The sequence below is a fragment of the Castor canadensis genome, chromosome 8 (assembly GCF_047511655.1).
Source record: "Castor canadensis chromosome 8, mCasCan1.hap1v2, whole genome shotgun sequence".
NCBI classification, from domain to species: Eukaryota; Metazoa; Chordata; class Mammalia; order Rodentia; family Castoridae; genus Castor; species Castor canadensis.
Window position 1 is genome coordinate 14,040,893 of NC_133393.1, and position 12,163 is coordinate 14,053,055.

Here is a 12,163-nt window from a genome sequence, read left to right on the forward strand (position 1 = left end):
TCACTCTTTAAATGATCAAGTCATCTTTTCATGGTCCAGATTTAAGTAGGAGGGATCTCTGATCAGACCTCCCCCTTTGCAAAAGGTTTAGGCTTGGTTGCTCACCCTTGTATATAGCCCACTAAAACAGCACTTCTAGGTCTCCAATAAATAAGCAGAATGATAAAAAGATGAGTAACAAGAAGTTTATGAAGTGGCTCCTATATGAAGTCCCAGCCCTGGAACCATGAACAGATTCCATGTCCCCTTTTCTTCTCTACTGGTTTAAGGCAAAGATGGAAGGATATGAGAACGTGATGAACCAGATCCAAGCAGAGGCAGTGTGGCATGGCAGGCTGACCTACAGTTGTTGTTCAGCTGTAGAGGGGAAGTCCAAGAGCCCTCTAGTCTTGAGCCAACCTAATTCAAGGGCAGCTGTGATCCTTGCTTTTGAACAAGAACCAGGAGAACTGGCCAACTCCAAGTCTGTCCCCATAGATTCAAGCCTCCCTGGGACAGTGGCAGACAGAAGACAGCTCCTTATTACTCTTTGCTCAAAGGGAGATGTCTTCTGTCCTTGCCTGCATTTCGACGTCTCTTTCGACTCAAGAAACTCTCCAGCTTCTTGCTGCGTTTCAGCTCCTTGTACTTCTCAGCTAGGACCAACTGGCGCTGCTCAGCTAGATGGCAGAGAGAAAAGCTGGTGAGCAAAGGTGTTCTCACATTGGTAGCTCCCAACTCTTATGCTGGGATATGTGAATTGTCTGGAACTCACTGATGTATGTGAGCAAGCCAGCTTTGTGTGTATGTGTGTGTGTGGTGCTGTGGACTGAACTAAAGTCTCATGTATGCAAAGCAAGCACTCCACCACTGAGCTACATCCCAGCCTATTTTTTTTTTGAGGGGGTTGGTACCAGGGGTTTGAGGCACTCTACTGCTTGAGCCACACCTCCAGCCCTAAACTAACATTTTCTATGACTCCAGTCTCAATTAACTGAACTGTGAGTTCCTTCTATGTGCCCAGCCCAGCATACTTGCGGGGCTCGGGGTGAAGGTAAGGGTAAGAGAGAAATATGAATAAAAAAAAAAAAAAGCCAGGCACTGGTGGATCACACCTGTAATCCTAGCTACACAGGAGGCAGAGATCAGGTGAACTGCGATTCAAAGCCAGTCCAGGCAAATAGTTGAGAGACCGTATCTTGAAAAAACCTAACACAAAAAAGGACTAATGGAGTGGCTTAAGGTGTAGGCCCTGAGTTCAAACCCCAGTGCGCCAAATAAAATAAAATAAAATAACAAAAAATTACGATCAATCCCAAGGCCTCAGGCACGTGAGACAAGGCATGAAAGTGAGAACCCTGTTACTAGTTACAAGTAACGCTTCCTACTATTTCTACTTTCCTCTGAAGTACCACAAACAAGCTCATGGACCCCGAGTACCCCGCCACAATGGCCTCCACACCCGTTCCTACAACTGGCCAGCAAGAGTTATGCCCCACTCACACTTCTTCATGAAGTAAGGCCGATGGCCCTGCTGGGCCAGAGCTCGCCGCTCCTGTTTCAAGGCCAGGCGCATCTCCTGCTGTCGCTTTCGTTCCCGCTGTGCCATTTCTTGCTGCTCCTGAGGAGCAAAGATGAGATGAGATGGGAGAGTAGGAGGATCTCTGAATCACCACCTGCCTTTAACTGCTCTCCCCATCCACCTGCCACTGTCACCCACTCACCATTCGCTGAAGCAGCTGCTGCAGTTTCTCATGCTCCTCCCCTGAACGGTGCTTCTTCAACTGCTTTTCCACAAGCTCCACGTTGGAAAATGAACAGAATGATCAGTGTTCTGTAAGTATTAGCTGAGATTCTATGTCAAGCAGTTTTCTAAGAGGTTCACATAAATACAGTTAAGTCCATGCAACAGGAATTCTATTATCCCGTTGTGTGTGGTGCTGGGCACTGAACTCAGGACTTGGTTCACATTATGCATGTTAAACACAAGCTCTAATACCCTCAGCCTTTATCATCCTTTTTATGATTAGAAAACTAAAGCACATTATGTTAAGTGAAGTCAGTCAGGCACAGAAAAAGCTTGCTGATCTCAAAGAAGTAAAGAATAGTGGTTATCAGAGTTTGAAAAGGGTATGGGGGAAGGAGGATGGCTAAGGGGTTCAGGGATAGTTAGACAGGAAGGATGACTTCCAAGGTTCTATCTATAGCACAGTAGGATATTCAAGTAACTGAATATTTTAATTCACTGTTTTTTTGGCAGGGGGTCTCACTGTTGTCTAGACTGGCCTCAAACTCACAATCTTCCCTCAACCTACAGAGTAGATGGGATTATAAACATATGCCACCATGCCTGGACAAATTCAATATTTCATGATAGCTAAAAGAGAGGACTTTGAATGTTCCCAACACATAGAAATGTCACTGTATCCCATGAGATTATATAATTACTATGTGTTAATTTAAAAAGATAAAGTAATTTTTTGGGGCTGATGGAGTGGCTCCAGTGGTAGAATGCCTGCCTACCAAGTATGAGGCCCTGAGTTCAAACTCCAGCACAACCAAGAATAATAGAATTGAAAGACAAATATTTTTACTTTTTTTTTTTTTTCCCTCCAGAACTGGGGTTTGAACTCAAGGCCCCATGCCTGCTAGATAAGTGCTCTACTGTTTGAGTCAATACACCAGCCCTTTCTTGTGTTGGGTATTTTCAATAGGATCTCAAGAACTATTTGCCCAGGCTGGTCTCAAACTTCAATCCTCCTGGTCTCTTTCTCCTGAGTTGCTAGGATTACAGGTGTGAGCCACTGGTGCCCAACCAGATAAACTCACTTTTTAAAACTGAAGCAGCCGGGCGTCAGTGACTCACGCCTGTAATCTTAGCTACTCAGGAGGCAGAGATTAGGAGGATTGTGGTTCAAAACCAACCGGGCAAATAGTTCCACGAGACCCCCCCCCCTCAAAAAAACCCTTCACAAAAAAGGGCTGGTAGAGTGGCGCAAGGTGTAGGCCCTGAGTTCAAGCCCCAGTATCACAAAACTAATGGGCCAGGATTTGAATAGATGAGAGAGTGAGCTCTGCCGGCCAGGATGCTTCCCCTGCCCAGCTTTCTAATGTACGCCCTGGTTTCCCACCCCGAAAACCTCCAGGAGCCAGTCTCATGCTGCACACCTGTTTCTCTTTGGCTCTGATATCATCCAGGAATCGGTAAGTTTTGTCAAACACCTCAGGATTATATTCCCCCGACAGATCATCAAAGCGGGGATCCCGGGCTACCTTTAGAGAAAGCAGAGAGAATATAAAACAGACTGTTCAGGCTCCTTTTACCAAGAAAGTTCTTTCTGCCTCTTCCTCACCTTCTTACCGGCTGGGACAACATGACGTAAGAATGGCACTCGGACTTTGGCTGACATTTCCAGAGGCCTATGAGAAATTAAAGGACGATCACTGAACTTCCAGTTTTGGACAAAGGCTTTCTACCTGTCACCCAAGAAAACAAACATCTATTCAAGGTCCTAGGTATCCTCTAACTCCTGGGGCAGAACTTGCTTCTCACCTGTGCTTATCTGCAACACATGAAGGTTGTCTAGAACTTTGCTTCTTAGTGCTGTTTCCAGCTACTAACTGTTTGTATGCCTTGGTTCCCACTTGGTTCTGCAATTCCAACAGCTCCTCAAATGACATGTCAGATGTGCCTGCAGAAGTGGATGGGGAACAGTCACACAACTCAGCATCCATCACTGCAGAAAAGATATCATCTCATCATCATTCCTTAGGTAGCTGACCCTTCCCAACATCTCCATCAGCTCAATCATTATTACAAGTGCTAGGCGGCATGAGCTGTAATAGTGCTATACTGACACCTAACTCTGCAACTGTTCCGCTACCTGGGGCATCATCCTGCTAAGAAAGCTGCTGGTCAGAGATCAATCAAGTCATAGTCCCATCTTTTTCACCTTCCTTAATTCAACAGCTACTCCTTCACAGGTCTCCCCACAAGTGTCTCTACCTTCCTCACTGTTACCACTGCAATGTCCTGGTTCACAGTTTTACCATCTCTCTCACCTGTCAGTGCCCGAACCTGCTAACTGTTCTCCCAACCTCCAAGTCTCACTCCTCTCAGAGCTATCCTCCCCACTTCAGCCTGAGGAATGCACCAAAAAGAAATCTGGTGTTACCACTCCTACACATAAACAATTATATCATCCCTGAACAGCAAGCTCCCCAGGGCTTCCATCTTGCTCTGCCTAAATGTCATACATCTTGTAATGGCCTAAAAGCCTCCAAACAACCTGGTCCCCAGTGATGCCTCTAGTCTCACTCATTTACTAATTTCTGACTCCCCTCCAGACAACTAGTCTCCTGGCAGTTTTTTTTTTTTTTTTGGGGGGGAGGATTGGGGCTGGAAATCAGGAAATAAGGCTTGCAAAGCAGGTTCTCTACTGCTTGAGCCACACTCCAGTCCCTCCTAGCAGTTTTTTTTTTTTTTTTTGTAGTTTTCATTTTTATTTCCTTTATGGGTAAGGATGTTGAACATTTCTTCATGTACTTAGTGACCATTTGTACTCTTTTTTTATTCATATTTGCACACAATGTTTGGGTCATTTCTCCCCCTTCCCTCCTAGCAGTTCTTGAGCAAAAGTTCTTTGCACTTTTCACTTCTACTTGGTATACTTCCCCTAGATATATATTGCTTGCTCCCTCACTTCTTCTAACCTTTGCAGAATGAAAAGTCACCTTTGCCACAAGGCCTTCTCTAACTTATTTAAAACTACAACCCTCCTTTGCTTTCTTTCCACAGCTTTTATCACTTTTTTAAAAACTAAGATAAAATCTACATAGCATAAAATTCACCCTTCAACGGTACAATTTCAAAATTTTATTGCCTTTTTTTTTTTTTCTTCCAGTATTGGGGCTTGAACTCAGGGCCTTCACCTTGAGCCAGTCCATCAGCCATATTTTTGTGACAAGGTCTCGCGGAACTATTTGCCAGGGTTGGCTTCGAACCGCCATCCTCCTGATCTCTGCCCTCCTGAGTAGCTAGGATTATAAGCGAGAACCACCGGCGCCTGGCTTTTTATTGCCTTCCCAATATAACAATTTTTTTTCCATTTTTAACAATTTACTCTTTTAAAACTTCCCTTTCCGAAAACTTACTCACTACTCCTTATTTCCACCAGCTAGAACTGTGCCAGCATCCTGATCTACTTAGATCTTCCCCAGCAAACCATGCCTTGACTGACTCCGAGTGTTTTCTCCTTACGGAAGACTTTCATCCTACCTTTAAGAAACTGCTCAGTAAATCCTAATCCTGGAAACAAATTTTCTCACCCACCCCCACGCCTCTTTTAGGGTCGGTCCCTCTCGGAGAACTTCGCGGTTTACCGGAACAGGCCGCCGGCGGGCTCTGGACCCCGAGCCCCGACCAGGTTCCTGGGCCTACTGCCTCAAACCCCGGGCCCCTGCCCTCACCCGTCGGTAGGTCGCGACCCGCGGCCCCTAACTCCAGCTCCCCAACATCGTCCCCGCCCTCCTCGGCCACGCGGGGACGTCGGGCGGGAGCCCCGTCGCTAGGACCAGCTCTCCACATCCAGCTCCCGAGGCGTTCCGAAGACTAATGGCACCACTTCCGCTCGCGGCGGCCCCAGCCCCGCCCCTTCCGGTGTCCCGCGAGGAACCCTGCCCGCCCACGAGACAGCGCTCAGAGGTCCACCTCCCACCTGAGTCGTACCGAAAAGCCAGCACCTCGGCGCCCCTCTCAAGACCCTGCCCCACTGCAGAGGCCTGCCATCTCCGCGACATTCATAAAAACACGCCACACGTCCGGAGGTTTTATTTTTATAAAATTTGAGCTGGCTGAGCTTTGGGGTACAGCAACAGCTCACAGAAGGGTGGGATTATCTGCTGGTCCCCGCCTCCCCAGATCGGGGAGAGGGAGGCTTCATGCCAACAGCTGCAACTCCTTTCGGCTCCCGATCAATGCTCAAGGCTCAAGCAGGGGAGGGACAGGCACGGGGGAGGGGAAGCTCCCGAGGCTCAAGACACTGCTTGCTTCTCCCTTCTCCCCACTCCTTCCCTTCGCGGCACAGCCCGGCTACCTGGCTGGCCCGGCCAGAGCAGAGGCCCGGGAGCAGTTGGAGGGAGGTGGATGGGAACAGAGCACCACGGGGAAGGGGCCCTCGGCCCGAGGGAGGAGGGATCTAGCCCTCCCCCCCTACGGCTCCCCACTGAATTCACAGCACAGAGAACACCTCAAGTTCAACGACTCCACGTGGAGGTATACTGAGTCCAGGGTCCAAAGGGACAGGCAGGTGAGAGATGGGCAGGGGCAGTGAAGACAACAGCAGGCTCAGGAAGGGAGACCGCAGAAACTTGCTCCTATCCGTGGGAGGAGACGATGGGGCGACTGATATTGCTGTTGGTGGTCATGGCATTCAGCTCCCACCTGGAAGGCCAACAATGGCAGGAGAAAGGACAGAACGGGAGGAGCCCACACCCCAAGCCCAGAATTCATTGAACAAAGCTAGGAACACATCAGTCCCTGCAACTTCTGAAGCTCGGCACCCACACCAACCTCTTCCTTAGTCCTTTTGGGTTTAACAATCAGACCCCACTCACCACCAAATCCAGTACCACCCACTCCTCCACCTCAAACTCATGTGTGTTTCCTGTTTATCTATCTATATGTATACATGCCTCCTGCATCCAAGCACCTGGGATCTGTGTACTCATCTCAGTAAACATTCTAATTACCTTTCCTGCTCTGCTCAGATCAAACTAGACGGCCACTCCACCCATTTTTTGCTGCCAATTTCCATCCTTTTAGGTCTTTGACTTGGGTTACCCATCCTCCGAGTCCTTCCCCACAATATTTAAATTACTCTTTTCCATAATTCCTTCACCCTACAAAGATTTACCAAGTTCCTCTTTATGCTAAGATTGTAAGCAATCTACTTTCTATTAGGTACTTGTATCAATCTTGGGCCAGCATGGGATTCATCAGTTCAGCCTGTATACTCTATGTCAACAAACAGTGAATACAAAGACTCTCAGCAAGTGAGAGGTAAAGTGAACTGGCTCAGTATAACAAGGACAAAATGATACACAAAATAATTTTTGGTGTTTGATGTGAATCAAGGAATTGAATTCAAAGCCAGGACCTCCCTTAATTCCAAAACTAAGGTAATCTAGGGGGTCCCTAAACTTGTCATTACTTTGCAGCTATGTACTAAAATTTAAAAATTTGTTCTCAAAATATTAACAAAAACAATTGTATAGACTCAAGTCTCAGGAAGTGCTGCTTCAGAGCTTGGTTCAAAAACTGATTTTTTTCATATAATTTACCCAGCGGACAGTTTTATGATATGATGGCTGTACCTTCACCTTCTTCCATCTCATTCCTCACAAGAACTATACCTCCATCAGGACACAAACCTGTCTCCTCCATACTGAGCATGAGCTAATCAGGTCACACCTGTGCTGCTCACTCATCCTCAACCAATCCCTCCTCTGCAAGTACTTGCTTTACCTGATGTCATGGGGCAAACAGGACTGGTCCAGATTATACTGAATCACCGCCAGTTTGCACAAAGTCTTCAGACTAGGGCCTTTAAGGGAAGAGTTAAGGGAAGGAGACAGTCAAACCCAAGGAAAGGTGACTCCTGGATATCACTAAACAATGACTGACAGAGCCTAATGGTAGAAGAAGCACTTCAGAGATAACCGTACTTACTGAAGTCCAAAATGTGTAAGTCAGAATGATCTATGAGGTCAAATTCATCTCCCAGGCCTTCCTCGGGAGAGGGACTGTAGAGATCAAAAGACAAATGTTAGAGGAAAAACTACCATGAGACCCTCCTACTCAAATACCTTCCAATCTCCTATTAGTCACAGACATAGGCCCTTCCATGAGCCCTCCCCCAACTTTCCTCCTAACCTGGTGCCCCCAAAGAGAACAATCTTGTCACCAACAATACAGCAGCACTGGCGCCGGCGGGGACATGGCCCCTTCCCCTTCGGTTCAATCTTTTTCCATGTAAAGGACGCTAAAGGAAAATTTATAAGAAGTTCATCACCTGCCCAATTCAGGTATCTTCACTCCCAAGCCCCTCACTCACTCAAAATTATTCTTTTCTTCCCACCTCAATTGCTACTTGTTCCTCCCCTAAAGGTAGTGCTCTTTACCAGGGTTAAACTTCCAGAGGTCATGGAAATGCCGGTTTAGCCTTGCGTTATAGCCACCAAAGATGTATAGTTCCCCATTGTAGCCAACTGGAAGGACAAAGGAGAGTCAAGAGGATGAGGAGAACATGACAGAGGACTCCACAGAAGCATAACAGACACTCACAGGCTGAGTGGCTCCGGCGCCCTTCAGGCAGCACTGGAGTTGGTGGACAGTCCAGCCAGGCCTCAGTTCTGGTGTCAAAGACGCGAATGCGGTTGCAATAAATCTCATTGTTGGAATGGAATGGCCCAAAGCGGTCAGCCCGGCCCCCGAAGACGTACATTTGATTATCCAACATTGTGGCTGAGTGAAAGTCTCTCCAGCGCGCAGGGTTACCCTGGGCAGGAGCAGAAGATGGAAAAGGAGGTCAGCATGAATGTTGGGAGGGGATTTGCTCTTGCTGAGCTTCCTATGATTCCTTCAGTGAAGGGTGGGGATCTGGGAGAAGAAAGGACAGACCTTTGTACAAACAAGGGTCCATGTCATGGTGCTGGTATCCAGCTTGTGAATGTCATTGGAAAAGCAATCCGCCTGAGTGGCAACAGAAAGAAAAGAGAAGGCTGATGGTCACTCTTTGACCCTTCACCCTTCTCCTCAAAACCTGCTACCTCCTCCACCATGCTAAATTCCCCTTCCTCTTTCTTACTCCCACACTAAACCTCTAGTTTCTTCTCAGACTTACCAGCTGCTCATAACCCCCAAAAATGTACATGATCTTGCCCAGGACACAAGCTGAATGTCCATCCCGGGCCCCAGGAACTGTTCCTGACACTCGGGGTGTAGACCATTTGTGAGTATCTGAGGGAAGTGAGAGAATGACTCAGGTCAGCAACCTCTGACCACTCCCTCAACTCTGGGGTGCCCTATTCCCCAACACCCCCAGTCACACCTTTCCCAGCCCCCTAAGGCACCATTTGGCAGAACACAGCCTCTCTTGGAGACTCATACTCACTGACATCAAAGGCATAGAGTACATTGCAGGCCCCTTCGGTGTCATTCCGCCCGCCCCAAAGGAAGACTGTATCATCGATGAGGACAGTGGAGTGTCCATACCGCATGTAGGGTACCACTGGAGCCTGCCCACGGATGGTGGGCCTCACTGGGGGCAGCTTTGTCCAACGCAAGGACACTGTGGACACAGCTCTACTCAGCCCTGGGAACCTCCCTCCGGCTGCCCACCTTTTCCCAAACCAGACAGTCATCCCCAAACCCCTTGGCCACAGGGACCACCACTGAACTTCATTCAGGCACCCATTTCCCTCCCTGATGTAGGCACCCAGGGATGGTGTCAGCACTGGCTTACCTGCATTGAAAATGTGTACATCTATCTGACGCAGCGTCTCGTAGTCTTCACCAGAGCAGTAACCCCCGAAGGAGTATACCCGGTGCCCAACAGCCACTGCAGCATGGTTCACCCTGCGTGGCCCACCCTCCAGATGCACTGTCCACCGTAACATCCCCTGGGCCACAGGTTACATCAACATGCCCCCCCGGCACGGCCTGCTGCCTCTGCTACCTGCACAACAGGTCAGGGTCACAAGCTCCTTAGGCAAGGCTTCTGCTGGGCTGTGACTGCCCAGGACCAGGCTTTGCCTCCAAGTGTCACCCTGGTGGCCCTCCCACACCACCCCTTGCAGGGTAAGTAGTCACAGCTCAGGTGGCTGGCCCTGCCCCAAGGGAAATGCCGAGGTCAAGGAGCTAGCCTTGGCCCTGTGTTCTCCCACAGTAAAGGGTGGGGCCTCCTCAACCTGATTGCCAGCTTAGAATCTGGTGATCATGGTCACCCCTTACTCATACCTGCTCTACCCTGTCCTTGGCTTGGCGCAAGCTTCCAAACCCCCTTCCAAAGCTGGTGTGTTCTTTTGTCTCTGGATCTGCTCTGCTTACTGCCACCTCTCTAAGAATCTCTGTGCTCTTAAAGGTGGGGAAATGGATCTCAAAATACTAACAGCTATTAATAGACCAGCCAGCCCCAGACAGTCCATTGAAAACTGGCATGGGTGCTTTAAAGCAAAAAATGCTTTTAGAGTACAACAGTGCCCCTACCTAGGATAGGGTACTGCATGTTACCATGGCTGATTAGCCCCTCACAGGGAGTTCTTGTCAAGTTGAACTGTTGTCAATGGGGTCACCCAGGGCCCCAAAAGGCACCAGGAGTTCCTTTGACAGCTGTGCCTCATATGCTGCCAGGACTAGAAACTTAAACCAGAAAGGTATGTGTCTGCTGGTGACTGGGGGTAGGGAAGAGGGCTTTTCTCCTCCAGCCATTTCCAACTCTGCTATTGTGGTAAAGACTTTTCCTTCCCCTAATTGGGCCCTGAAAGGGAGGCAAGGGTCAGGTGTGCACTGGAAAGGAGAAAAAAATTTCTCAGAGCAGGATAAGAGAAAGACCCAGGTATGAGATGTCATGGTCTTTTTTTTTTTTTTTTCTTTTTTAACTTTTGTTTTACTTTTTGGTGCTGGGGATTGAACCTAGGTCTCACTAGGCAAGTGCTCTACCACTGAGCTACATCCCAGCCCTTAAGGTCTCTCTCTTTTTTTTTTTTTTTCTGTTGTACTGGGACTTGAACTCAGGCCTCATGCTAGGCAGGTGCTCTACACTTGAGCCACTCCTCCAATTCCCTCATGGTCTCTTTAAGACAACCTGCCACCCTAGTGATATTGGTACATTTGAGGGATCTTTTAGGCAAATCCTCTTGCAACTGGCAATGCCTCTGCTGGCAGACACCTGCTGGGTTTGGGTGGATCATCTGCCCCCTGTTCAAAAAGCTTTGGCAGAGAGAACCAAGCAGAGCCTCAAACAGACAAAAAGCCTCAATAAGGGAGGCCCTCTTGCATCTTTCTGCTGGCTTGCCAGTCCCACCTCCCCCAACCCTGCACCCATACTTTAAATAGCCATCCTGCCCAACCTGAAATAGCCCCAGTCAGAGCTACCCTCACTTCATTACTCCAGCTCTCTATCCAAAATATCTTGGATCTGGACTTGTGGGGATGGTTAGAAGGTTGAAGAGCTTAAGAAAGGAAGTCTCTCTTCCCTCATAGCCTCTACTCTCCCTTCTCATGTGCCCAGGCTTTAAAAAAAAAAAAATGCACACAGGAGAAGGGACAAGCCATTGCACGAACGGTGGAGAAGAAATTTTAAGCTTTTCCTTCATAAGGGCAACTGAAACCTAAGACAAACAAGCCGCAGGATCTCTGGGTTTCCCCATTCTCCATCACTATGTCATTTTCAAGCTTCCCCAACCGTGGTCTCTTGCAATTTTTACTTCTAACATTTGTGACCCTTGTTGATCTCCAGGGAGCTTTTCAGTTTTCTCATTTTTTTCCTTCTCTCACCACTCCAAAGTCCACCCGGGAGTCCTCCATTTTTCTACCTCCACGAAGGAAAGAAAAAAACTAATAGTCATTGTTTCCTTTCAGCCACGGATATTCCTCCCAAAATAGGGTGACTCCCCCCTTCTCAGCCTCCCCTCCCCCACAATGTCAGCTATCCCCTTCCACCATTATGCTCAGCTTCCTCCTTCTCCTCACAACCCAGACTTCCAATTTCCCTCAGCGCCTGCTCCAGCCACCAGCTCTCTCCCACCGTCGCCTCACCATCCTCCCCCAGTTCTTCTTTCCCCATTAACACTCTCCTTTCCCATCATTCCCCTAGTTCCCTCCCCACCCCCACCTCATCACTCATGCCCCTCCCCCACGACTCCAGCTCCAGGCATGGGCGTCGCCGGCCCCCCCAATTCTTCCTTGCCCTTCAACCCATCCCAGTCTACCTTCCAGGCCGGGCCGGGGCGGGGCCGCGGGTCCGCGCGCTGCCTGCAGCCTAGAACCCGTTGCGCGCCAACCGACTCCTCGGTTCCCCTACGAGATAAACACAGCCAGGATCCGTCCTTCCGGCGGGCAGCGGGGGTGCGCACGTGCAATCCGAGCCGAAGTGCCCAAAGCCTTCCGGGATTTGTAGTCCAC

The 12,163-nt window shown here is 48.8% G+C and overlaps 2 protein-coding genes across 4 annotated transcripts; both read right to left on the reverse strand.

The window, feature by feature from the left end:
* Window positions 1-171: 171 nt before the first annotated feature.
* Window positions 172-5,614, reverse strand: Rrp36 (ribosomal RNA processing 36). The gene is made up of 7 exons (XM_020157250.2): window positions 5,449-5,614; window positions 3,533-3,671; window positions 3,333-3,399; window positions 3,148-3,252; window positions 1,704-1,778; window positions 1,483-1,600; window positions 172-659 (listed from the first exon to the last, which is right to left on the reverse strand). The coding sequence occupies exons 1-7, from the start codon at window positions 5,564-5,566 to the stop codon at window positions 523-525; spliced, it is 759 nt and encodes a 252-aa protein (XP_020012839.1). The 5' UTR covers window positions 5,567-5,614; the 3' UTR covers window positions 172-522.
* A 180-nt stretch (window positions 5,615-5,794) lies between these two features.
* Window positions 5,795-12,128, reverse strand: Klhdc3 (kelch domain containing 3). Of its 3 annotated transcripts, none has more exons than XM_074082159.1 (12): window positions 11,971-12,109; window positions 11,537-11,570; window positions 9,504-9,716; window positions 9,153-9,329; window positions 8,883-8,998; window positions 8,660-8,731; window positions 8,324-8,537; window positions 8,161-8,247; window positions 7,913-8,021; window positions 7,709-7,782; window positions 7,505-7,583; window positions 5,795-6,421 (listed from the first exon to the last, which is right to left on the reverse strand). In XM_074082159.1, the coding sequence occupies exons 3-12, from the start codon at window positions 9,655-9,657 to the stop codon at window positions 6,355-6,357; spliced, it is 1,149 nt and encodes a 382-aa protein (XP_073938260.1). In that variant the 5' UTR covers window positions 9,658-9,716; window positions 11,537-11,570; window positions 11,971-12,109; the 3' UTR covers window positions 5,795-6,354. The 3 variants fall into 3 exon arrangements, with proteins under 3 accessions (XP_073938260.1, XP_073938261.1, XP_020012836.1); XM_074082160.1 differs by having other exon boundaries at window positions 11,537-11,574; XM_020157247.2 differs by lacking the exon at window positions 11,537-11,570 and having other exon boundaries at window positions 11,971-12,128.
* Between the last annotated feature and the right edge of the window lie 35 nt (window positions 12,129-12,163).